The 25,968-nt window shown below is 37.9% G+C and overlaps 2 protein-coding genes across 6 annotated transcripts in view; one reads left to right on the top strand and one right to left on the bottom strand.

Moving 5' to 3' along the window:
* The first annotated feature begins 33 nt into the window (after nt 1-33).
* ARMC10 (armadillo repeat containing 10) lies at nt 34-21,141 on the top strand. 2 transcript variants are annotated; one of them, XM_019744540.3, is made up of 6 exons: nt 34-569; nt 8,876-9,021; nt 11,583-11,717; nt 15,287-15,463; nt 18,818-18,889; nt 20,065-21,141. In XM_019744540.3, the coding sequence occupies exons 1-6, from the start codon at nt 431-433 to the stop codon at nt 20,314-20,316; spliced, it is 921 nt and encodes a 306-aa protein (XP_019600099.1). In that variant the 5' UTR covers nt 34-430; the 3' UTR covers nt 20,317-21,141. The 2 variants fall into 2 exon arrangements, with proteins under 2 accessions (XP_019600099.1, XP_019600098.1); XM_019744539.3 differs by having other exon boundaries at nt 36-569; nt 8,873-9,021.
* Nucleotide 21,142: 1 nt separating this feature from the next.
* NAPEPLD (N-acyl phosphatidylethanolamine phospholipase D) overlaps nt 21,143-25,968 on the bottom strand; it is a 42,198-nt gene continuing 37,372 nt past the window's right edge. For all 4 annotated transcript variants that reach the window (XM_019744534.3, XM_074340637.2, XM_019744535.3 and 1 more), the window contains exon 5: nt 21,143-24,435. In XM_019744534.3, the coding sequence (XP_019600093.2) occupies nt 24,307-24,435 (129 nt within the window). In that variant the 3' untranslated portion in view covers nt 21,143-24,306. The remainder of the gene's footprint in view (nt 24,436-25,968) is intronic.

Here is a 25,968-nt window from a genome sequence, read left to right on the forward strand (position 1 = left end):
GGCGGGGCGCGCAGGAGCCCGGCGCCGCTCGTCGGGGCAGCCTGAGGGATGACGGCCCTACGGCCCCAGCGGAACGGGCTCGGGAAGAAGTGCGGGGAAACCCGCCTCGGGCGGTTCAGTCCCGGTGTGGCCCCTCGGGGCGCGCGGTGTGTGTGTAGCTCTTCACAGAGTCCGGTTCCCTTCTACAAGCCCCTCGCCCCACCTGGGGGAAGCTGCCCAGACGCGTAAGGGCCAGAGTGGGCGGGTTTACAATTTTAGCAGGGCCGCTTCCGGGAGGCGGAGCTCAGACTCCCATTTCCTTTCTCCTGGGGCTGGCGGGCTCCATCCAGCTCGGGCGGCGGCTGTTCCCGCTGGCCTCGCAGACCCCTGCACCGGCGCACACGAGCCTCCTGCTCCAGGCCCCACGCTGCGCACAGGCTCCAGCGGCAGCATGGGCGGCGCCCGGGACGCGGGCTGGGTGGCGGCGGGCCTGGTCCTCGGGGCCGGTGCCTGCTACTGCATTTACAGGCTGATGCGGGGCCAGCGGCGAGGCGGCCACGGGCTTCGGCTGCGTCCATCGCAATCTGCAGGTGAGGCCGCGGGGTGCCCGGCAGGTGAGGAGGGGGGGACAGGAGTGGGGGTTGGAGACGCCGCCGGCGCTCGTGGCTTGCCTGTGCTGTGAGTGAAAGAAGGAGGAGAGCCCGCGGAGGGAGGGAGGTCCAGGTATTGTGGGCAGATTGTCCGCTTAATTGGGTGGGTATAGGATTCTGAGCCGCTTCCCTGTTTCCACTTCTTTGTTCAAAATCCTGGCATAAGACTATTGGTCAAACTTTCCTACCTGAGTCCGGCGTCACAGCCGAGGATTAGGTTTCGCAAAAGCGGATGATTGCCTCTCGCTTGCTCCCGGCCTTTGTGTTACCAAAAGGATTCCCCGGCTGTGGACGGGGTGTTGCGGGGCCTGGAGCAGTAGATGAAATTCTTTGTGCAGTTACCCTGGAAGAAAGGACGCCAGAGGGGCAGTTCTGCCTGGATTCAGCCCAGCCTCTGAGAGGGGAGGATACCTTGAAGTCACCACGATCCTTATATATGCAAAATTGCAGAGAGATACTGGAGATAGATGTAGATAATAGCTATTTCAAAATGGAACAGTTGTCTGCATGGGGGACACCTCCTGGCGGACACGTAAGTACAGGATTAGGTTTCTGTCCAGAAGTTGATTGGTGCATTCAGGATTCAAACAATTTGTTGAATGTTCTGGATGGATATTTTAGGTCATGGAAGCTGTTAGGGAAATAATTACAAATAAAATCTCCTGCCAACAAAGAAGCTCCTCTCTACAAATGTACAGAAGAACTAAATAGCTTTATTATGGTCTAAGCATTAAACCTGGTTGCTACACCCATCACCGGCAATCAGCTAACGGGATTGCAAAGACAGAAAGTGTTCTCACCCCTTTAGGTACCCAGACAGATGTAACCTATTTCATATTACCTACATGTTCTCGAGATAAACACTTTGTCCTTAAGAGAACTTGACAGCAGCATTTGCTACACGTAGTTCATCCTGAGTTCACTGGTAGTTGGGGTGTCTATTTATGTTAGCTAATTGCCTTTATCCAGAGGGAAAATAAGACTTCTCGGTATCTCTATGATAAACAGGTGGTTATAACATGGAGCCAGATGCCAAGTCTAAATTCAGAGACGAGGAAATACCTGCACCTTCCTTGATATTTCAAACAAATGATCCCAAAGCCCCTAAAAAACTTTCTTGGATTGTAAACTGCCAAGAGGCTTACTTAAGTTTTACAAAGATATATGTTTATATCAAAGAGATAGACAAAGGAATTACAATTACAAGTTTCCTCCAGGAAATGCTCTAAAGGAGTGGGGGGGAGGGTCTTTCGCAGAAGGGAAAAATCCTTTTTTAAAATAAAGAAAAAATTTGCATTTACCCTCACTTACAAAGCCTAATTCATTGTCTTTATGTCAGAGATGTTTCTGTATAAGTAAGTGGTCAGGTGGCCTGGACTCAGATACCTTCTCACTTGTACTGATGAAGACTGACAAAAATCTTACTTTTAATTTTACCAGTTCCTCATATCACCAAAATACCTTAAGTCACGCAGCCTACAATGAATGAAGTTGCTCACAGTCCCTTCTTCTTGAAGCTACACTTTTATTTTTGAAAAAGATTGATAAATACCCATTTTGTCAGCATCATTCTTGGATTTCAGAGGATGATCTTTCTTTTAATTGAGATGTAATTGATGTAATATAACATTCTTTAGTTTTAGGTGAACAACATAATGTATGCATATATTGCAAAATGGTCACCACAAAAGTTTAATTGACATCTTCACATCCATTACCACACAGTTATAGTTTTTTTCTTGTGCCTAGAATTTTTAAGACATACTCTCTTAGGAACTTTAAACTGTATAATACAGTATTGTTAACTAATCACACCAAGCTGTACATTACATCCTCAAGACTTATAACTGGAAGCTTGTACCTTTTGACCACATTCACCCTTTTTATATGCATGGAGCCATACCACCACCACCACCACCACCAATCAAATCTATTCTCTGTATCGAAGTTTGGTTTTTTTGTTTGTTTTTAGATTCTATGAATAAGTGAAATCATACAGTATTTGTCTTGCTCTGTCTAGCTTATTTCACTTAGCATTATGCCCTCCAGGTCTATCCATGTTGTGTCACATATAGCAGGATATCCTTTTTATGACTGATGTATATGTATCATATATATATATTATATATATATATATATGTATGTAAAGCTTGATACATTCATCCAACAATGGACAGATTGTTTCCTTATCTTGGCTATTGTAAATAATGAGCATGGGGGTGCAAATATCTCTTTAAGATAGTGATTTTGTTTTCCTCAGATAACACCCAGAAGTAGAATTGCTGGATCATATGTTCTATTTTTAATTTTGTGAGGAATCTTCATACTTTTCCATAGCTCCTGCACCAATTTACATTCCACCAATGGTGCATAAGATTTCCCTTTTTTCTGCATCCTCACCAACACTCATTATCTCATGTCTTGTTGATGATAGATATTCTGACAAGTGTGAGATGATAATAGCTCATTGTGGTTTTGATTTGCATTTCCCTGATGCTTACTGATATTCAGCACTGTTTCATGTACCTGTTGGCCACATTAATGTCTTTGGGAAAATGTCTGTTCAGATCTTCTGCCCACTTTTTAATCAGATTGTTTGGCTTTTTGCTATTGAGTTGCATGAATTCTTTCTGTATTTTGAATATTAACCCCTTATCAGATACATGATTTGCAAATATTTTCTCAGAAATTTTTTTAGGTTGATATAGTTCCACTTGTTTTCGCTTTTGTTGTCAAATCCAAAATATCATGCCAAGACCTATGTAAGGAGCTTACCACCTATATTTCTGCTAGGAGTTATATGCCTTCAGGTCTTATGTTCAAGACTTTAATCCATTATGAGTTTATTTTTGTTTATGGTGTAAGATAGTGGTCCAGTTTTATTCTTTTGCCTGTGGCTAATTTTCCCAGCACCATTTATTGAAGAGACTGTCCTTTCCCCATTGTGTATTCTTGGCTCCTTTTCGTAAATTAATTGACCATATGTGTGTGGGTTTATTTCTGGGCTCTCAATTCTGTTCCATTAATCTATTGTCTCTGTTTTATACCAATACCATACTGTTTTGATTCCTATAGCTTTGTAGTTTACTTTGAAATCAGGAAGTGTGATGTCTCCAGCTTTGTACGTCTTTGTCAAGATTGATTTGGCAATTGGGGTCTTTTGTGGTTCCATACAAATTTTAGGATAGTTCTATTTCTATGAAAAAGTGCCATTGGAATTTTGATAGGGATTACATTGAATCTGTAGATTGCTTTGGTGATGTGGACGTTTTAATAATATTAATTCTTCCAATTTATGAGCACAGAATATCTTCCCATTTACTAGTGTCATCTTCATTTTCTTGTATCAGTGTCTTATAGTTTGCACTGTACAAGTCTTTCACCTCCTTGATTACATTTATTACCAGGTATTCCTTTTGATGCATTTGTCAATAGGATTGTTTTCTTAATTTCTCTTTCTGATAATTTGTTATTAATGTATAGAAATTCAGTTGGTTTTTTTATATTGATTTTGTATCCTAACAGTTTTTTAGGTGAAGTCGTTAGGATTTTCTGTATAGAATATCATGTTATCTGCGACATTTTTTCTGATCTAGATGCCTTTTTTTTTTCTTGCCTAATTGCCCTGGCTAGGACTTCCAGTACTATATTGAATGAAAGTAGCAGGAGTGGGTATCTTTGTCTTGTTCATGAACTTAGAAGAAAAACTTTTGGTTTTTCACCATTGAGTATGATACATAGGCTTGTCATATCTGGACTTTATTACATTGAGGCACATTCCCTTTTTACTCACTTTGTTGAGAGTGTTTCAGATGAATGGATGTTGAATACTGTCAACTGCTTTTTCTGCACCTAGTGAGATGATCATATGATTTTTGTCTTTCATTTGTTACTGTGGTGTATCACATTGATTGATATGAGGATGTTGAACCACCTTTGCATCTCAGGGATAAATCCCACTTGATCATGGTATATGATCCTTTCAATGTATTGTTTGCTATATTTTGTTGAGATTTTTGCATCTATAGTCATCGGGGATATTAGCCTATAATTTTCTTCTCTTATGGCACCCTTGTCTGATTTTGGTATCAGGGTAATGCTGGCTTCGTAAATGAGTTTGGAAGAGTCTGTTTCATTTATTTCTGCTCTAGTTTTTATTTCCTTCCTTGAAATCATTTGGGCTCCCATTGTATGTTAAATTGAAGCCAGCTCCTCAGGCCACAACTATTTAGATGAGCAAGTAGACCTCTTTCAGGGAAAAACTGGTTTCAGTGAACTGCCTCTGCTGGGCCCTGGGGTGTTAGCCATAGTGAGTCTGCTCCAGCCATTAATAACTGTCTCTTAATTCGCTGTATAGCCGTGTGGGTCTTGTGGACGCATACCTCATTGGCTTTCTAAGTTAGAATTTTTCGGGGCCCATTTCTCAGGTGGTAGTCTTAAAAATTGGGGCACAGGATGTAGGATCCAAACCCTTCGCTCCTCTGGGAGAAACTGTGAGTTGTGAATTTCTTCCTAATCGTGGATCACTGCCGCAAGGGTGGGTTTATGGTGAGATTGTGTCTCAGCCTCTTCACCTATTTCAGTGTGGTTTTTTCTCATTTGCCCAATGCATACCGTGTTTCCCCAAAAATAAGACCGGGTCTTATATTAATTTTTGGTCCATTAAGGCTTATTTTCAGGGGATGTCTTATTTTTTCATGTACAACAAACTGCATTTATTCAAACAGTCATGTCATCATCTTCTGGAGCATCGTCATAACGTACTGAATGCGTCCATCTGGCTGAGATCTTAACTGGTGCTTATTTTCGGGGAAACCCTGTAGGAGTCATTCAGTTTCTTGGTTTATTTCAGAGGGAGTCGCCCCTATGTAGCTGTAGATTCGATGTGTCTGTGGGAGAAGGTGAGTTCAGTATCTTCCTACATCACCACCTTGAACCAGAACTGGGTGATCGTTTCTTTGCCTTAAAGTGTAAGAAATTTGTAATTCCTATACTGTTAAGACTGTTTGAGAGCATTAAAAAATATGGAAACAATTGCAATTCATCCACCAGTCTAATAGCAAAACCTGACAAGGATAGCATAAAAAGACTATAAATCTATCTCAATTACAAATAAAGATATAAAAATCTTAAATAAAATATTAGCAAATCAAATCCATCATGGGATTCAAGTAATAATATGCCAAGGCCAAATGGACATGTAAGGAGAATTTATGTTGGGAAATAATATTAATGTAATTTATTGCATTATTCGATTAAAAGCAAAAACACGATGACTTCATAATAAAACATTTGAATGTTATCATGTCTGATAAAAATTTGCAGCAAGTTAGGAATAAATAAAAGGAAATGGTTTTAAGTTGATGAAGAGCATCCATCAAAAACCAAAAGCAAACATTGTATTTAATGGTGAAACACTAATAGCAAAATTAGTTCTTTACTAAATTCAAGAACAAGAGAAGGGTGCCTGCTGTGACAGCTACTCTTCACCATTATCCTGGAGTCATAGCTAGCTTGATAAGACAAGAAAAAAAATGCATAAATATTGGAAAGGAGACAAAATTATAATTAGTAGATGACATAATGATTTATTTGGAAAAATCCAAGAGAATCAATTGAATAACTTTTAGACGCAACAAGAGTTCAATAAAGTAACTCAAATGCAAGATAAATATACCCAAATCAGTAGCTTTTTGTATGGAAAGAATAACAAACGCAAAAATTTAATTAAAAAGATCTCATTCATGATAGCTATAAAAACTTGAATACATCTAGCAAGAAGCCTATACGAAGATAATTTGAATGAAGAACATGAGGCTACAAAAACAGGAAAGCATATTGTGTTCCTGGTTGGAATGATTCTGTACTATGACAATTATCTTGAAATTTATCTTGCTATAATGTTATTCTTTGGTAGTCACTTTTCATTTCCTTTGAGAAGTGGAATTTCTCCTCTGTTTACTTGAGGAGCTGGTGAACCACAGAGCTTAAAATTCTTTCAGGGTCTTACTGGTACAAAGCTAAGTGGAGAGCTCGGACACTCGTGTTTGCCTCACTTGTATAATAGTTCAAAACTTTACCAATGGAAAAAGTAGGTATCAGGTGATCACCATCCTCTAAAGTGTTGAAGAGTTTTAGGTTTATTTCTTATCTGAAAAAGTAACATGTGGTTTTTATTAAAAATTCAAGCAGAGAAGTTCAGGTTTATTTACAAAATTTAAATTGAGGATCATCACTTGAATAGATTAAGAGTGGTCTAGTGGGGGGAAGAGCAACAGACTGGAATGAAAAGATCTGGGTTCTAGAGCCAGTTTTGTTATTAACCAGCTGTGTGTCCTCTTAATAAAAAAAAATAATAAAAATATTCCAGGCCTTCACAGTATTCTAGGCACTAAAATCCTTTGAGCAGACACTATTAACTCCCATTTAATAGATGAAGGAACAGGCTTAGAGAGGTTAAATCTCAGCTTGGGTCAAGTAGCTTATCTAGAATCAGAACTACCTAGACAGTCTGGCACCTTAGCCTTGGCTTACTCTCAACAAACACGTTGCACTTCCTCCCTTCAAGTGAAAATTCTATGATTTAACACTTTTCCTTATAAAATTTTATTGGACTATTTATAAATAATTTGCATATCTATAAAAATTGTTAAAGGGTTTTGTGGGAAAATGTATTAGGAAGTAATCAAATTTTGAAATGTTTTAGAAGTATGAATGGGTTAAATTTAATCATATTTCTGCCATATGTTTGTGTAGAAAATCACACACCTTCAGAGTTGTATAGGAACCTTTGGAACAGTTATTGTCTTAGACCAACCCTTTTATTTTACAAATGAGAAAACTGAGACCCAAAAAGAGATTAAATAACTTGCCTCCAGTTTTATATTTTCATTTCTGTGGTCTCTGCTACCAATTCCTGTGTGACTTTGGGCAGATCTTTAAATGAACCTGGCTTCAGTTCCCTGGTGTGTAAAATGAGAGGTTTGGATGAACCCCAACATTCTTTCTATTCTAAAAATCTATGCTTTTGTTATTCTTTGGCTTATCTTTTCAGGTATTCTTTAGGTGAAACCCTATTTTATAAGATGTAAATGAGGCAGGTAGTGGATTCAGGAGTAAAAGCAGAGCCCAGAGATCCTGATTATAAGACTTGGGAGTGAGAATCTGCTGGCTTTTTAGATTTTAGATTTTCCTGACGGTTGATTTCTTATTTGACTTCTTCAGCACATCATACCACTTGTCAGTTCCCATAGTCTATACTTATCCCTCAGATATTTTGTGATTCTTCTTTAAGCAATATTCATAATTATTTTAATTATAGCAATAATACATGTTTATTGTTTGAAAATTTCAGAAAGTACTCATTAGCACAGAGTAGAAAATAAAAGTAGTTTATTATGCCAGCACCCAAAGATCGCCACCTGTAATAATTTGGTATATATTTTTAAAAAGAAAAAGTACAGATGTGACATCATTGTATAACCTTCTCTTGTCTCCACCCTCCCCACACCCCCAGCCATATACGTGAACACATGCGCTGTCTGGCCTATGTTTCACTTTTAAGGAATCATGTTCTGTGTTTCTAACACAGTAGTGTTAGAAAAAGTTTCTGGTTTTCCTGTGATGATTTCTGTAAAGAGGATTTGTTTTAAGGTTAGAGCTATAAATTCTAAGTCACTGAGCAGACCCAGCATTTGACTATTCTACCTTTTTACTCAAAATGACAGCTTTTCTTTTGTCATCACCCCAGTAGACTGTTATTCTAGCACTCCAGTCCTCAGTGCTTTACTCACGTAAACCAGACAGAAATGCCACACCTGAAACACTCCCATAACTTCTCCTCTGCCTGAGATGCTCTGAAAATTGTGATCAGAAAAGCTTTTTTTAATGTAAATCCTATTCCTGTAGGCAAGTGTTTCATTAGATGGGTGTACCTGATTTGTAAAAGAAACAGAAAATGCAGTTGGTGTTAGGGGTATAAGTTATTTGCATGCAGTGTCTTACTAAAGGAAAATACCAAGTGACTAATTCCTTAATGTCTGTAAGCCTCAGGTTCCCATATGTAAATTGAGAAGCATAATAGTATCTTCTTCCTAGGGTTACTTGAGGATTAACTGAGATAAAGAATATAAAGTACTTAACACTGTGCCTGATATCAGAGTATGCATTCAATACTGTTTTTAAAATGTTTTAAATCTCATATTGATTTTAGGTGAACTTTAAATAATTTTCTTCTTACACAGAAGACTTAACCAATGGTTCATGTGATGACGTCCTAAATGCTGAACAACTTCAGAAACTCCTTTACCTGCTTGAGTCGACTGAGGATCCTGTAATTATTGAAAGAGCTCTGGTTACTCTGGGTAACAATGCAGCCTTTTCAGCTAACCAAGTAAGTACCGAGTCTCAGCAGACAGGCTCCCCCCATTCTTACACCAGTAGTAATTGTGCCCCTCCCAGAGCCTCAGTTTCCCCATCTCTACAACATGACTACTTAGACCTACTGAAGCTTTGTGTACTTCTGAAAAGTACAGCCTAATAGTAGTGAGTATTAATAGGTTTCTAGATCCCATTCGTAATGCCTGTATCTAATTAATACTTCTCATTGCTTGGCCTTGTTAAGTATTTAAAATTGAGCAGTAGGACGATGAAAGCATTAACATTTAAATGCGTACTTGATACTGCGTATAGCTCTTACAAGGATGGTTCTGATGGGGGGCGGGGCTGGACCACACTCTGACAACCACTAACCAATGTAAACAGCTTCTACAAGTAGAGACTTAACACCAAGATTAAAGAGTTTAGTTTGATTGCTTTCTTCTCCTCCCCACCACTAGGAGAAAGTAGAAAATTTTAAAAAATTATATTCAGCTAGTACCCTTTGTTAACATTGTCATGAACGCAAAATTATTTTCAATTTATACTTTTTTCAGTCCAGTTTTTTCTAGTATGTCAAGGTTTACTGTAAAGCTTTAGAGATTTATAACAAAATATAAAGAAGGTCTGTGTATTGCTCACATTCTTGCAGTTGAAAGTGATAGAATCCAGCTTAATTTATTTTAAACCAAAAAGGGAAAATACTGAGCTGTTAACTTGAACCTCCAAGAATAGCATTGGTTTCAGGCACTAGTGAATACAGCTCAGGGTTCCCAAAAGTGTTATCAGCTGTCTTCCTCTGTCTTTTGGCTATGCTTACCCCTGCTTCCTTCTGTGTATTGCTTTGTCTCTCTGGCTACAAAGAGCTTTTCCAAAATGACAGGGATGAAAAGAAAGCCACTGGCCTCTCAAGCCTTCATCCCTGTAGCTCATAATCCAGAAGGTGGAGTTGCTGTGCTAGAATCAAGCGCCGAGCCTTTGGGTCAGTTACTGAGTGAGGCTCCGTGGAGCACCATTAGCAAGGCCTAGCTCACAGGAGCCTGAGCCCACAGCAGGGTGGGTATGAACACAGTGGCCCAGCACTGCCACCAGGGACTGCATGGGATAGAGGAGGTGCCAGGCAAACAACACAACAGATGATGACTGATTATTCGCATGCCTGTATTGGGGTATTTCTGATACCAGAGTTCTATATCCCTCTGAAACAAATCGTACTCGTAGTACAGGGTCAGTAGCCACTGGTGAATAAGTACTTTCTTGGATAATGGGAGTTGGTGCCCATCTTCATCAGTTAGTGCCTCGATATGCTTTCCCAGTACAGTTTAAAAACAAAAAAGCTGTTTTCTGGTAACCACAAGTCCTTGGGAAGAAACGGAACCTAGAGTTGCAGAGGGAAAGTTTTTTCTTCTCTCAGTGCTATGCCCACCCTTAACAGTAGAGTGGTATATTGGCCTGTTGGTTAAAAAGTGGATGATGGCAAAATACTCTTTTTCTCCTATTCTGATAGACTAGTCTTGGCCTGACAGTAGTCATTTTCAGCTTATTTTTCTTATAAGAATTAAAGCAATTGATATGTCTTTCAATGTTGGGGCCAAAGGTACATAGTAACATAATACTGCAATCAATTGTCCATGTGCACAGAGACAAATCTTCAGGCTATATTTCCTTTGAAAATTTTGACACTTTTGTTCAAACTGTAGAACTCTAGTTCTTCAAGTTAATAGGTGTTCCTCCCACTCTAGACACTGAAAAAAGTCCCTCTTTTTGTGTACAGTTCATAGAAAATACACTTGACCCTTGAACAACGCAGGGGTTGGGAGGGCCGATCCTGCACACTCAAATCTATGTGTAACTTCTGACTCCCCAAAAACTTAACTATTAGTGGCCTACTGTTGACGGAAGCCTTTCCAGTAACATCCAGTCGATTAACACATTTTGTGTGTTCTATATACACTGTATTCTTACAATTAAAGTAAGAATTGAAAAAAATCCACGTATAAATGGACTCGTGCAGTTCAAACCCATGTTGTTCAGGGGTCAGTTGTACTATATTCAGTACTCCCCTCTTAGAGATTCTCTGTGCACGTGGACATTCATGCATCACAATAAAAAATATGTTTACTTTGTTACCCCAAAAGTTTCTCACACTTCACCATGAAACCTCCCTTTTTTAAAATGGAACATCTGTTAACATCTTGAAGGATTAATGTTCCAAAGAATACCTTTTAGCAAACACTGCTTTAGTATTCTAAATCATAATACTTTTCCAAATTTGCATGTAATAGAAAAGTCATATAATTTATCTCAAAGTAAAATAATTTTGTTTGTAAATTGTTTGAGATCATTACAGTAACTCCGAAAATCTTCATTGTATAGCGTCATGCTATAGTTTAATTACATACCTTAATTTTATTTTTAATTGATTTTCTTTATAATATGGATGATACTTTTAAAAACAATAGGAATTATAGATTGTATATGGAAAAGGTATTTCCAAAGGATAATTTTTATTTGGATGCAAAGAATTCAATGAAGAGATGTGCGTATTGAAATTATAGTCCTGTTTTTTCCCCTTAGGTCATTATTCGTGAATTGGGTGGTATTCCAATTGTTGGAAGCAAAAGCAATGATCCCAACCACAGTATTAAAGAGAAAGCTTTAAATGCACTGAATAACCTTAGTGTGAATGTTGAAAATCAAATCAAGATAAAGGTAGGTTATCTAAAATCACAAATGTGTAACGTTACCTATAAATGAAAGAGAAAATTAAAAAGTGGTGAAGTTTTAGTAGACTGCCCTTTATAACTTTATGGCTAAGATTTTCCTTTATTTTTTTCCAGTGATATGTAACATGACATAAATGATATGTAATATTGTGTGAGTTTAAGATGATGATGATTGAATACACATACTCGTATATTATAGCAAAATTAGCTAACACCTCCATCACCTCACATAATTAATTACCTGTTTTTTCCCTGTGGTGAGAACATTTAAGATCTAGCCTTTTAGCAACTTTCAAGTATATAATACAGTATTATTAACTGTAGTCACCCTGGTGTACATTAGATCCCCAGAACTTATTCATCTTAATAACTAGAAATGTGTCCCCTCTGACAAGCATGGCTCCATTCCCCCCATTCCCTCAGCCCCTGGCAAACACCATGCTCCTCTGCTTCTATGAGTTAGCCTTTTTTAGATTCTCTGTACAAGTGAGATCATTGAGTATTTGTCTTTCTCTGTCTGACTTATTTCACTTAGTATAATGTCCCCAAGGTCCATCCCTGTTGTTGCAAATAGCAAGATTTCCTTCTTTTTTATGGTTGAATAGTATTCCATTGTGTATATCACATCTTGATCCATTCAACCATCGACAGACACTTGGGTTGATTTTGTCTTGGCTATTGTAATGCTGCAGTGAAGTTGGGGGTGCAGATACCTCTTAGAGATAGTGATTTAATTTCCTTCAGATATATACCCAGAAATGGGGTTGCTGTAACATATGGTAGTTCTATTTTTAATTTCTTGAGGAACCTCCATACTGTTTACTATAGTCACTATACCAGTTTACATTCCCACCAATAGTGAATGAGGGTTCCTTTTTCTTCACATCCTTGCCAACACTTACCGCTTCTAAAAGGCATGAGATGATATGTTTTTGAATTGCATTCCCCTGATGATTAGTGATACTGAGCATCTTTTCATGAAACTGTTGACCATTTGTATGTCTACTTTGGAAAGGTGTTTATTCAGGTCCTCACCCATTTTTTTATTGGAGAATAACACAAAAGAGAGGGACCTGAGGTAGCCAATAAGAGATGCAGTGAACTTTTGAATTTGGGGTTCAGTATAATCCAAATGTGGTAAAAGAAAGAGGCCAGAGTCAGATAATATCAGTAGAAAGATACAATAAATTAGGAAATAATGTTAATTCAGCATTTATTCAGTTCCTGCTCTGTGGTACAGAGTTCAGAAATGAACATGAATAACGTCTTTAAAGAAAGCTGGAAGGAGAAATAAGGCAAGTCTGTAAGTAGTTACAATTCAAGGCAGAACATGATGAAGTGCTTTAAGGAAAAATATAAGTAAAACATTGTTGAGTATACAGAAAGGGGAGATGGCATCCAAAAGTTTCGAGAACAGGTAGAGTGTGACCTGGCTCTTAAGAATGTCTACGGTTTCTATAGGTAGAGTGGGGAGGAGGGAATTCCAAGAGAAAGGAACAGGGTGAGGTAGACCCATCTCCAGGAATAACTCAGCTGGCCCATTTGGTAACCTTGTTGCTTGAATTGAAATGGTGAAAAGATTCAGAGATAATAAGGATGTAAATGCTCGACACATTTTAGGAAATGCTTTGAAAGATACCAGCATCTTATGAAAATATATGATTTATAAAGAGCTAAGGAAATGCTGGTTGTTTCAAAGGATAGATGTGTCATGAAATTGACCAAAGAGAACCAGTTGACCAAATGACTGTAAATGTCATTTAGATCTTGAAACCAGATTAAAAATGTAATCTCTCTTTGCTTTACTGCCATTACTTTAGTTATTATGGTAACAAAGCTATATTTGGATATTTTTTCAGAGTTAATACTGGCTGGTCCCCACTGTGACCTGAGGAGGTACTACTGTTGCCGGCACCATGACCCCGGGCCCCCTCACCCTACACTACGACCTCCCTCATCCCTGGGATGGTGACCCCCCTACCCCACCACAAGACAGTGTCCTCGGCCTCCCAGGACCATGACTCCCATACCCCTCACCCCGGGACTGTGACACCTCCCGCCCCCAGGAGGGCAACCCTGTCCTGCATCACTCCACATTTTTTTCAAATAAAAATTGTATATATTTAAGGTGAAAAAAAGTTAATATTGGGTAATGGGACAATTAGTAATTTCTTAGCATTTTGTATTAGGAAATTTTTCTTACCAGTTTGAACTTTTGGTGGAGTTCAGATTTAGGTGAATCCCAGTTATCTGCAAGACATAATTTTTCAAAGGTGGAAAGATCATGGCCAGACATAGAAAATAAGAGTTTCAGAGTAAATAAAAAGTCCATCGTACTGGGTTTAGTTCTATCATGTGTGAAATAGGAGTACTACTGGCATTGCGTTCCTTTTTGCCAGTGGTGGTTAATACCGGGGGTGCCAAAAGAATGTATACAAGTGGACACTTTGGTCAGCGTTGCTCAAGCAGTAGTTCGCCGTAATCAGAAGTGTCTGGACGCTGATGGTAACCACTTTGAGCACCTCTTGTAATTGCAGAAGTCAAATGTGACTTGTATTCATCTTTTGTTATCGGTATATATTGAATATTACAATTAATACAGTTTTCTCCTTTCTTAAAATGTGTATACACTTTTTGGCACCATCTGTATTATGAAGTAGTTAATATACACACACCTAGATAAAAATTAAGAACCTTGGGCCAAATATAGTTTTGCCTCTGCTTGCTTTTTAATAGGACTAACTCTAAAGAAAAATTCTATTTCCCTTAGCCGCCCCCACCCCACCACCCCCCGACCATCCTTCATTTCTAACTTGATGTGGTTCTTAGACCCTACTGGGAAGGTACTTACATGATACAAGGTGGTCTCACAGGTTCCTCCTTAATTCTGGTCTGTGCCCAGACAGTGGACACAGGAAGGGAGACTGAGTTGGGAGGTACTGAGATCATGGCCTCAGGAATTAGACATTGGTCCCACACTGGGTGGCTTATACTGGGCCAGGGATCCAAGCTCCCTGAAGACTTGAAAGTCCTTTTCTGTAAACTGGCCACACCACTTTATTACAGCTGCCACCTCATTACGGATTAGCTGCCTTACGGATTAAGGAAGGTATATTTGTAAGTGTTCAGCCCAAAGTCTGGCATTAATAAAGGCAGTTTTTGTTTTGTTTTGTTTTGTTTTGTTTTGATTGGAGTATATTGGGGAACAGTGTGTTTCTCCGGGGCCCATCAGCTCCAAGTCATTATCCTTCAGTCTAGTTGTGGAGGACACAACTCAGCTCCACGTCCAGTTGCCATTTTCAATCTTTAGTTGCAGGAGCTACTAAATCCCACATGGGAATTGAACTGGCAACCTTGTTGAGAGCTTGCACTCTAACCAACTGAGCCATCCGGCTGCCGCCCTGGGGCAGCTTTAAAAAAAAGTCACCACACTCTTTTCTAAGAAGCCAGTCTCATCCTGAACAGTTGCCCTAAGTCCACTGCGTAGAAAAATTACTGTTCAATAGAAAAATTTTGAAGATTCTAAGATGCTCACTTTTTTCCCCCCACCTCCAGGTATATGTCAATCAAGTCTGTGAGGATGTCTTCTCTGGTCCCCTGAACTCCCCCGTGCAGCTGGCCGGACTGAGATTGTTAACAAACATGACAGTTACCAACGACCACCAGCACATGCTTACCAGTTACATTACAGACCTGTTCCACGTGTTGCTCACGGGAAATGGAAGCACCAAGGTACAAAGGAAGCAGTTATTACTTGAAGTATGAAGAGATAGTTCATTAGGCTTATAAGATTGGAATTCAATTTACAGGTCTCAAAAAAGAGAAAGTTTAAAGTTTATTAAAAACCTTCCCCCCCAAAAAAAAAAACAACCCTTACATAAGTTCAAGGAAAGTAAATTATATTTATCCTAATACTGAATTTCAAAATTAACTTGTAAAAATTATGTTTCACTTATCAGTAGATTGGTATTCATTTGGTTTTCTGCAAATCAGTTTACCTTTTACTGACGTGAAGGAGCTAACTTCTCCCCCACCCCCCGTCAGCTGTAGGACCGTTGTGAGTAAAGGGAATCTTTGAGTGACAGTGCTGGTTAATTTTTGCTTACCTTAGGGTTAACAAAACATTTTTTGATTTTTTGATTCAGCCATTATTGGTTGGAAAATCTTTAAGTTTTAGTGTTGGATGTCTCTGTTTCACTTTGACCTCTTATGAAGACGTAGGAGGCAACAGATTGAGCTGAATTAAGTAGGATCTCAGGAGACAACTATGAAAGTTATCTGAGTCACCCCCTCATATTACTAAGCATTCTTATCAAGTGCCATTTTCAAGAAGTGGCATAAAAACGAAGGGTAGACTAATCCAAGTTTTTGATTACTTGGGTTGATCTATCAGTGTTTTACTATATTGGTCTCTGTTCTCTGGCACATTTGAGAGAAAAATGGACAAGCATTTTAGGAGGACCAAATGTGAAGCCAGCCTCCAAATACTCATCACCATGGAAGTTATTTCTGTGTCGTAATTATAGGAGAGCTTCACTATAGTCCTTTTAAAATTTGTTCTGAGATGTTTTTATGTGGGCTTTCCGTATTTCCAATAGCCAAACTTATTTGGACCTGATCCAAATAAGGCATTCAAGATTAAATGTAATAATCATTAACAATATTTTAACAGTATTGCTCCATCCATAGGCAATTTCCAAAACGCATGTACCCATCATCTCTCTCCAGTGGAGCAGGGTGACCTCCAGCCCGAGGCCCCACGGAAATCCTCCTCCCTCCCCTCTCACCCATGGTGTTGCAGCTGTAGGAAAAAATCTCGCCTCTGGAGCCATCTTACCCAAAACCTCAGAGGAGCACCGAGTTCAGAGCCAGGAGAGTCTGTCCTCAGGCTGTATACATCTGTCTCAGACATGGGCTATGTTTCAATATATTTTATGACTTTTTAAAAGGTGACTCATACCACAATAGTATGTTCTATTTTTGTTTTTCCATTACATTGCCTAGTGCAGTATTTCTGGGATAGAAAATTGGCTTTCTTGGTCTGTCCGGGAAGCTAACCAATTATAACATTGTTTCTCCATAAAAAAATGAGTTTAAAGTTCCAACTTGCACATGCACTTTTGGATAGTAATTCATTTATAAGTGGGAAAAGGTGTCCGTTTTAGATATTTTCTTAATATATAACCACCAAGATGACTTTTTAAAATCTTATTTTTAATAAGTAATCTCACTGTATTATAATATCCTTGTGGGTACAACACTGATTCACAACTAAATACAAGTAGTGGAAGATTAATGTAAATCTTGTGTTTGCCACATCTGCAGTGGGGGGGGGGGAGGGGCGGGAACTAATGGCTTAAAAGAAATGCCCTGGAGTCACCACAAGGTGGCACAAGTGATAAGAGAAAGAAGACAATAAATATGGTTTCAAACCAAAATACATATAGCTGGGTAATCTGTAGTTGTCCTCTAACTTTATATATATTTTTTCACATTTAACTCGCTTCTACAGAGCACAGCAACATGGACTTTTCATTCAGGATAATAAATGACTATTTCTGTTACTATTCCCTGGTTGTAAACCTGCCCTTGTTGACACCACTGGGCCTTTTAGATTCGATTGACTTCATCCAGGCTTATTTCATAGGTTCGGGACCATCTTTGTTCAGAACTCTTGGCCCTGTTTTCTTAATCAGAACTTGATTGACATTGGAGACAAGTGTTTATTCCTAGCACTTACTCTCGGTATTGCTGGCCAGTCAGGCCAGACCAGGGAGCGCACTACAGAAAGGTCAGAAGTCATCTTTATTTTTACCTTAAAAGACTAATTTATAGGGGATGTCTGTTTGTAAAGCAGGACCTGGCATGTACAAGAAACTGTTACCCATGGTTTCCACTGGGGAGTGAGATGGGCAGATAGAATGGTGGTTTTTGTTTTTACCTTCTTCTTCCCTTCTGCATTGTTTGAAATGAGTCATGACCATTTATTTTATTTAAAAAATTAAATAGTTGATAAAAAAAAAAAAAGCAAAGCTGCATAACCTTCGCCTTAATTAACAAATTAGCATGTACAACATGATCAAAGGAATATGTGAGTATACAGGGTAGGTACGTAAAGACCGGAGAGAAAATACCAAAACTTAATAGTGACCATTTCTGGTCATGGTAATACAGGTATAAATATCCTTTTCCTTTGTGCTTTTGTTTTTTCTTTTTTGTTTTTAATGTTCTATATTAAACACATGCCTTTGTGATCAAAGTTTTATAAAGTTAACATCCGGAAGTTCCTTCCCAGATCTAGTGAAGGGCACCTTTGTCACGTTTTGCTGACTTCAGAACCCCTCCCTGCTCCTTTCTGTAATTTCAAGTGCCTTATAGTCTTACATGATCTTTGTTTTTAAAGTAGGAATTCTATTTGAATGTTTTTATTACTAACTTTTCAGTTATAACTGATAAGAATGCTGATATTTTAGCTACCCGGCTATAAGTCAACATTTGTTTGCTATTTATAGCATTGCCTATTTAAATGATTGTAAACGTTTTTCACATAAAAAAGGTAAGCTCAAAGATTCACTGTAACCTACTAAAAAGGGCCATATTGTTTGTTACTTTATTCTTGGTAACCAAACTTCAAAATTCTTCATACTTAAATAGAAATGAACTAAGCTTTGAGATTCCTTTTTCGTTCCAAAGATCTTTCACCTAACAGTAATCATAATCAACATCATTTATGTAACACGTTAAACTTACTAAGTGTTAGGTATGCATGTGGGTGGGGGATGGATAGTAAAGACACTCACAGTATTCTCCCTACCTCCCTGACAATGTAATTGGAAAAATGAGTTTTAAATAACACTGCTGCGTGGTAAGTGCTGAGAGTGGTGCCAAATGTTGTTAAGAGTTGAGAGAGAGAAAGCGAGCCCCAGCCCTTTTACGTAAGAATTGAGAAGCCTCCATGGAGTAGAGAGAATTTGAGCCAGACTTTGAAGCATAGGCAGGATTTTAAACTGTGGACTTGGTGAGAGTACAGGGAGAGAAAATTCATGCTTGCTAGTCTGAAATAAACCAATATTATTCTTATTTCAGGTTCAAGTTTTGAAATTGCTTTTGAATTTGTCTGAAAATCCAGCCATGACAGAAGGACTACTTGGTGCCCAAGTAAATAGCTTACATATTTGTTTTGTAAATAAATAAATATATAAATGTGGACAGGTAGATCTGGATAGATTTATCCCTTTTAAAATGTTAACAGGCATTATCTGAGGAGCCTTTTTTTTTTTTTTGGCTTGAACAACAGAAATTTGGTTTTCAGTTTGGGGGCTAGGGAATCCAAGATCAGTGTGCTGGCAGACGGGGCTCCTATGAGGGCCGACATCAGGCTGCTGCCTTCTCACTGTGTCCTCACTCATCGGAGAGCAGCTGTGATCCTCCGCCGTAGAAGGACACTCATCCCCTCCTCAGCACCTCACATAAACCAAATTATCTCCCAAAGGTCCTACCTCCGGTCACATTGGGGATCGGGGCTTCAACATGTGAATCGGGGGTGGTGGGAGGAACGCATTCAGTTCTGAGGAGCAATACTGTGTGGTGGGTTGTGGGGCAGTTTTGGGGGGGAGGTGGGGATCCTTTTGCCTATATGTATTTTCCTAAATTTTTTGAAATGAGCATTATTTTTCTTTTTAAAAAAATCATTTTTGAAACGTTCTCCCTAGCAAAAATAAATTATAATTTTTGTGTCTACCTAATTAGGGACAACTGTTTGTGCACACATGTATCTTACTGCACTGAATCACTGGTATTTAATTAGTCCCCAGTATGTGCCAGATGTTGGGCCAAGTACCGAGACACACCTGTGAGTGCAGTGTAACATGGTGCTTGTCCTCGGGGAGCTTACAGTGCGGGGAGGGCGACGGAAATACCATGAAAAGCTGTGATAAGTGTTCTGAGGAAGCAGAGGTGGTATGGAGACAGCATGGAGCTCAGCTCCTGTTGAATTCATCTGCTCCTCGTGCAGTGAGGATGTGCCGTAAATGTTTGGTGAATTAATGAGTTCCCACGAAGACGGTATGATGACGCTTAAAAAGGAACTGGGTGTTTTTCCAAATGATCCCATTCTGGGACCCCAAGGAAATAACTATTTTTCAGCTAAAACATGAAACCTCTTTTCCATTAGTATACAATGTGGGGGTGCATCATAAGATTTTACACTTCTGTTATGCAGTCTTAGGGATTTTCTATGATAAGATTTTTTAAATGTATTCAGTGCAGGTTTTAATATGAAAAAACATGAAAAATGTTTTCATATATTAAAATAATACTGTTTCCTATTTCAGGTAGATTCATCATTCCTTTCCCTTTATGATGGCCACACGGCAAAGGAGATTCTTCTTCGAGCTCTTACACTATTTCAGAATATAAATAACTGCCTCAAAAAGGAAGGCCATTTAGCTAGTCAGCCTACTTTCACTAAAGATTCCCTGTTTTTCCTATTATATGGAGAAGAATGTGCCCAGAAAATGAGAGCTTTACTTAATCACCACGATGCAGATGTGAAGGAGAAGGTAACAGTAATACCCAAATTCTAACCGGTTGGTCATATTGTTCCAAAAAGGAATGCAGTCTGGAAGTAAAGCACAGATGCTTAGTTTTCATCTTCCTTCCAAAGGGATTCTTTCAGCTGCTGAATTTAAACAGTAAATATCGCGTTTCATCATTTACACAGCTATAACTTGCCGTGGTCTTCTGGTTTATTTTGGACCATTTTATTGATACCAAATGAATATAACAGCTTGTTCTGAAAGTTATTTCTTTTTTATTTGCTCTTTGCTGATACGTCAGTTATCTCCTCTACATGAAATGACAGTGACCTTATTACGTGTAAGCTACCCTTCTCCTGTTGCCTGTGATTTGAGAGCATTAGGTGATTAGTTGTTTCAGAATTGCCATAGGAATGATCTTGTTCTTTTAGTTGCAATAAGATCCTGAGCTCTCGAGGAGCCTAGCCATACTGCTTTCAAAAGTCTAGTAATTAGAATGTTTCTTCATAGTAGTCACCCACTCCCATTCAATGTGCTAGTATATAAGGATGCCATGTATAAAATACTGAGATCAATCAAAATGTCCATGTATAGGAATTGGTTAAATCAGTTATCGTCTTAAAAGAATGAAGCAGTTCTGAATGTACTAATGTGGAAAGACACCTATGAAATATGGATGTTTTTTAAATAAAAAAATATTTATGCTTATCTATGGATAGAACACTTCTAGAATGATATCCAAACTCCCGGGAGTAGGACTTGGGAGTGAGGAAATTACTTCGCTGTGTATACCTTCCTCTACTGTTTGAATTTTTACTGTGGCATAAATTTTATAATAATTTTTTAAATAAAAAGGAAAAAATAATTCACAAAGTTATATTTTCCCCTTAATTGATAGTACTTTATTCAGTAATTTTCATCCATAATTTACTTGATTAAAATTACAATATATGAATTTTCTCAGCTGTTTAATATTATTTTTATCCTATAAGCTACTATAACAATTTATTGATATATTTGAATTCAGCCAGATTTTACAATAGTCAAGTTCATAACCACCACCATGCTTAGGATTAAGTAAACCAATATGCAAGCAGAAGCTTTCCTACTCATGTATTTAAGGCAAAGCTTCAAGAGTACTTTAAATTTCATTTGTAAATACATGGATTTCCATAGGAAGTCACAAATCCTCCAACAGAAAAATGTGTTTTTTCAGGGTTATCCTGATACAGAAATCAAACTTGGAAGAAATATTTTTACAGTAGAAAAAGGATTCATTATTAAGATGAAAACATGTAAATTCCCAATTAGCTACAGTAGTAATGCACATATGATGGCCAAGAATAATACTTTTATCAGTGATGCAAACACAAGTATTCCCTGAAAAGTACATTTCTTTATAACAATTTTTAAAATCTGCCTCGTTTAATGAAAACCTGTACGTATTCAAAATGTACACACATTAAAAACCAGGATTTGGTTTCAATGTGCTTAAGCAGCACTGGATTCTAAAACTCTATTATTACTTTGAATAAATATCCACATTTCTTGGCGATCAGAGCATTGAGTGTGAAATGTCAAAATGCTAGAGAAAAAGGGGAGTCATTTTTAATTACCCAGAGAGAATGACATAATGAAAATGCACAAGCAGATCTTTATGGGATTTCTCCTAATTGATGGTTCCACCTTCTTGGGCAATGAGGAGTATCAAAGTGCTCCCCAGTTCCCACGGGAAAAAGGATCTTCAGTAAGATCTCACATATTGGTGTGAATGCTAACTAATCAAAGAGGAAAATGAAATTGACGTAGAGAATAAGACATTTAAAAATATTACAACATATATTAGACTGAATGGAAGGAAGAGAATGGATTTGTCTTATTTTTAAAAACATTTTATTCACTTTGCACATAAATGCTTCAAAATATAAATAAATAGGTAAAAAATAAAATGGGATGAACCACTCACTAGTGAGATTCTATAAGGAGAGATGAAGCTCGATGTACTTCTTAATGATAAAACGTCAAAGTGGAAAGAATGAATGGTAATTAAAAATTAAAGCTTGTGAGGCGGCCTAGAAAAATGAGGCAGGCCCAATTAAGAGGAGCTGTAGCACAATTTAAGTGCTTAGAGGCCCTCAGATGGTACATGTGAATAAAAAAATAACATTAAGGCTATTCACGGAGAAGAAATTGATCAAGATGTACTTGGCTTGCTTCATAGAGCAGAGGTAAGAGATGAACTTTCAATTCAGCATGCAACAGCAAGAAGGTGACCACAAAAACACTGGCTAGCATAGGGGCGGTACGCCCCCAAAGCCCATCTAACGTCGTCCTGATTCACATCTGCTTGCTAAATGTTCCTTTGAATTGAAAAAGTTTATGCCTGTTCACTTTTTTTCCTGAAGGTTTATTTTATGGGAAAATTTTTTGTGCTTTAGTGCCCCCAAATCACATACATTCACATACATCGTATACATACATATTACATACACATTTCCCCTTGACTGATTTGCATCTTTGTGGATAAAAATACTAAATTTTGATAAAGATTATTTACATTTAGTTTGGCTCTCCAAATTTTACAAAATGAGTGAGATAAAGTTAGTCCTCAATGTTTAGTGTCCTAATATATATGGTTAAATCTGCAACAGGAACAATACATTATCAAAAGCATTAGTCTTTTTTCAGCTTTCAAATCTATCAGGCAGTGATACCTTAAGAAATCATTTTTTCCCTTCTGTTTTCAAAGTGTCTTTTAAAAAAAGCACTTTACTATTTATTCACATTTTGGGGAGGTAGGTCAAAATTCTCCTCTTGTCGTACATGAGGAAAGTGAGGCACAGTGAGCATAGGTGACTTGTTTCAGGGTACACAGAAAATTTGGTGTAGAAAACCTATTTTGATTATTTGCTTTGAATAAAGTTAATTTCACTGAGCTTCTGGATCAAGAAGATAGAATGGGCCTCCAAATGATCTAATCAGCTCTCTCCCTTACGAAGGTTCAGAGTAATCAAGCGACCACAGAGCCCTGGACTAAAAGCTCAGATCAGGTGATTCCCATCTCTCTCTTTGTACCATTAGTATTCCACGCTGGCTTAGTAAAAGTAGAATCGTGCTTAGGGGTCATTTAATATAAAAATATAAGACATCTGAATCATGTAAAACATAAAATATTTATAAATCTTACTGATACAGTGTTAGAAGAAACCAGGAAAAAAATGAGTATATGGAGAGAATAAAATTTAATTCAAAGTGCATGATATATTAACATTTAAGATCTGCATTCATCTTTGTAAAATGTTATTTCCTTGCAGCTATATTTGTGCTTAGTGAGTCTGACTTTTAGATTAAAAATAGAAAATTTCATAAATCAATTCTCATAACCAAACTCTCTCTCTGTCCAACTCATAGGGCTTTTGATTTGGGGATTGCAGACATGCAATAGAATATACTGCTCCCCTCTTTCAAAAAAAATTCAGTCTTTAAAAATTGCAACTTATTTTTATGCTTAAAAATATATATCAATTAATATTTGGCATATAAGCTAATCTTAGTAGAGCAAGAACTGCTATAAGCATGTGGGAGTCAGTTTCACCACCACTTTAATATGAATGTGAAAGATACGTCTATGTGAGCAGGCCTCTGAAAACATCTAGGTATTGAGACAGCCTTGATCACCTATGGAGAAGGCCCTTTAGAACAGAACAGAAATCAATCTTTAAAATCAGTTTTTCATAACCTCAGAAAATTCTTCTACTAAAGTATAACGTTTTAGTAAAAAAAATCCCATTCAATGCTTATACCATTGAGATGAGATTTAAAATCGACATCAGAAAATTCATTATTTAAGTAACCCATACCTGGACTCTTGTGTTTATATGAACTAGCAATCGCATTAATAAGTTATTACATAAAACAAAAACTTGCAGTTGTTGTTTCCAAATGTAAAAAAATCCTAATATTCATTAATTTCTTAGTCTTTTCAAATTTATATCAGATGATGCCTTTTTTACTACAAGCTCCTTCCTGTGCTCACATTTATTCAAAGTTTTCGTCGTCTGTTTTTAGGTACCTTGATTCTCCATGCTTCAAGACAAAAAAATCTTCAGTCTTAAGTCCGTATGTTTCTAGAGCCTCACTCAGTTTCACTGGAGGCTCTAAGTAATGCTGACAAAGGGCAGAAAGAGAAAAAAAGAAAATGAAAAAGATTAACCATACATATCTATATTTGGGGGATATTTCAAATAAGAATTTAAAATAACCAACATCTGCCTACTTAAAATAATGCCCTTTTCACTGAAGCATTAACAAATAAGTCAATCACATTTTCTAATGTTACAGGGTCATTAACTGTTAAATCACTAGAAATGTCACTTATCAATTTATCTACATACCATGTATATCAAATTTGATGCCAACTTAGATTGAACATTATTAGATTGCATGAAATCTGATCACTATTTCACTACATGAAATTCCAATCTAAAGGGAATCAATGCCAAAGATAATATTAGAGAATTAAATGTTACCAATATTTTTGAGGAATATAGAAACTTAGATTATAAGAGTGTGTGAGAGAACAAAATGGTAGAGAAAATACTTTGGCTGAAGAAGGGTTGTTATCCTCAAACCCCTAGAGAACAGATGTGACAGATTGAATGTCCCTAAATCCCTTTGTTTCCTCACCTTTTCAAAGCTCAAAAAAAAGGGAAGACAACACACTTGTCAGAATGTTTCAACCTAATCGAGTATTTTCCAAATAAATTAAAACCACTTGAATATGGGTTACTCTAACTACTGAATTAAAAGGTATAAAAAAACCCATTTCCCCATTTATTTATCTTTAATTTTTACATTGTATAATTGCTGTTTCACCCTTTATTTCAAAGCATTTTTCCCCAATTTCAATTTAAAACGCTGTAAAATTGTAAGTATAAAGCAGGAATAATAATCAGTCTCTCATCTAAACAAAAGTGGTAAGTCTACCTCTCTCCTTCATGCAAGGAGTATCTTTTGAGCACCACAGAGTGGCCAGGCCAGTGAACCAAACAGAAGCCCTTGCCTTTCTGGAACTTCTAGTCTAATCCAGAGACAGATAAGAAAATAGTATTGGAGCGGTTGATATGTTGTAGGGACAAAATGGGGGATAAGTGGGGGGGTGAACGTTTAATATTAAATACAGCAGTCTAAGAAGGCCTCTTGGAGAAGGCGACATTGAACGGAGACATGATAGAGCAGATGGGGCTTTGTAGGCATTGTGAGCGCTGTGGCTCTGACTCAGTATGATGGGAAGCTAGTAGGGTTCAGGCAGGGGAGTGTCATGAGCTGATTCAAGGTGTAAAGGTCACTGTCTGCAGTGTTGAAAACAGTGGAAGGGGCAGTGTGGTAGCAGTGAAGGGAGTGAGAAGTGGGAAACATCTGAGTAGAATCTGAAGGTTGAGCTGTCTGCATGCGGGAAAAATCTGAATGGAGGATATGAGAAGTCAAGGTTTGGCCTGAGGAACTCGAAGGAGGGATTTGCCATTTACTGAGATGTAAGAGAAACAAGTCGGAGGAAAGATCAACAAGTACGGTTTTGGACTTAGGTTTTGGTACTTAACGGACATCCAAGTAGAGATGTTAAGTAGGCAACCGGAAGTCTAAGTGTGGGTTATAGGGGGAAACCTGAGCTAGAGAGTACAATGGACAGAAGGTATTTAA

This window comes from Rhinolophus sinicus, chromosome 4 (assembly GCF_057876585.1).
Source record: "Rhinolophus sinicus isolate RSI-liver-muscle chromosome 4, RSI-T2T, whole genome shotgun sequence".
Lineage (NCBI taxonomy): Eukaryota > Metazoa > Chordata > Mammalia > Chiroptera > Rhinolophidae > Rhinolophus > Rhinolophus sinicus.

Bases quoted from the DNA above. Each gene is read 5' to 3' on its own strand.
- ARMC10 (XM_019744539.3), top strand. From the start codon at position 431: ATGGGCGGCGCCCGGGACGCGGGCTGGGTGGCGGCGGGCCTGGTCCTC. The intron at 9,022-11,582 runs GTAAGTACCGAG...TTTTCCCCTTAG, and splicing joins CAGCCTTTTCAGCTAACCAA to GTCATTATTCGTGAATTGGG. The intron at 11,718-15,286 runs GTAGGTTATCTA...CCCCACCTCCAG, and splicing joins AAAATCAAATCAAGATAAAG to GTATATGTCAATCAAGTCTG.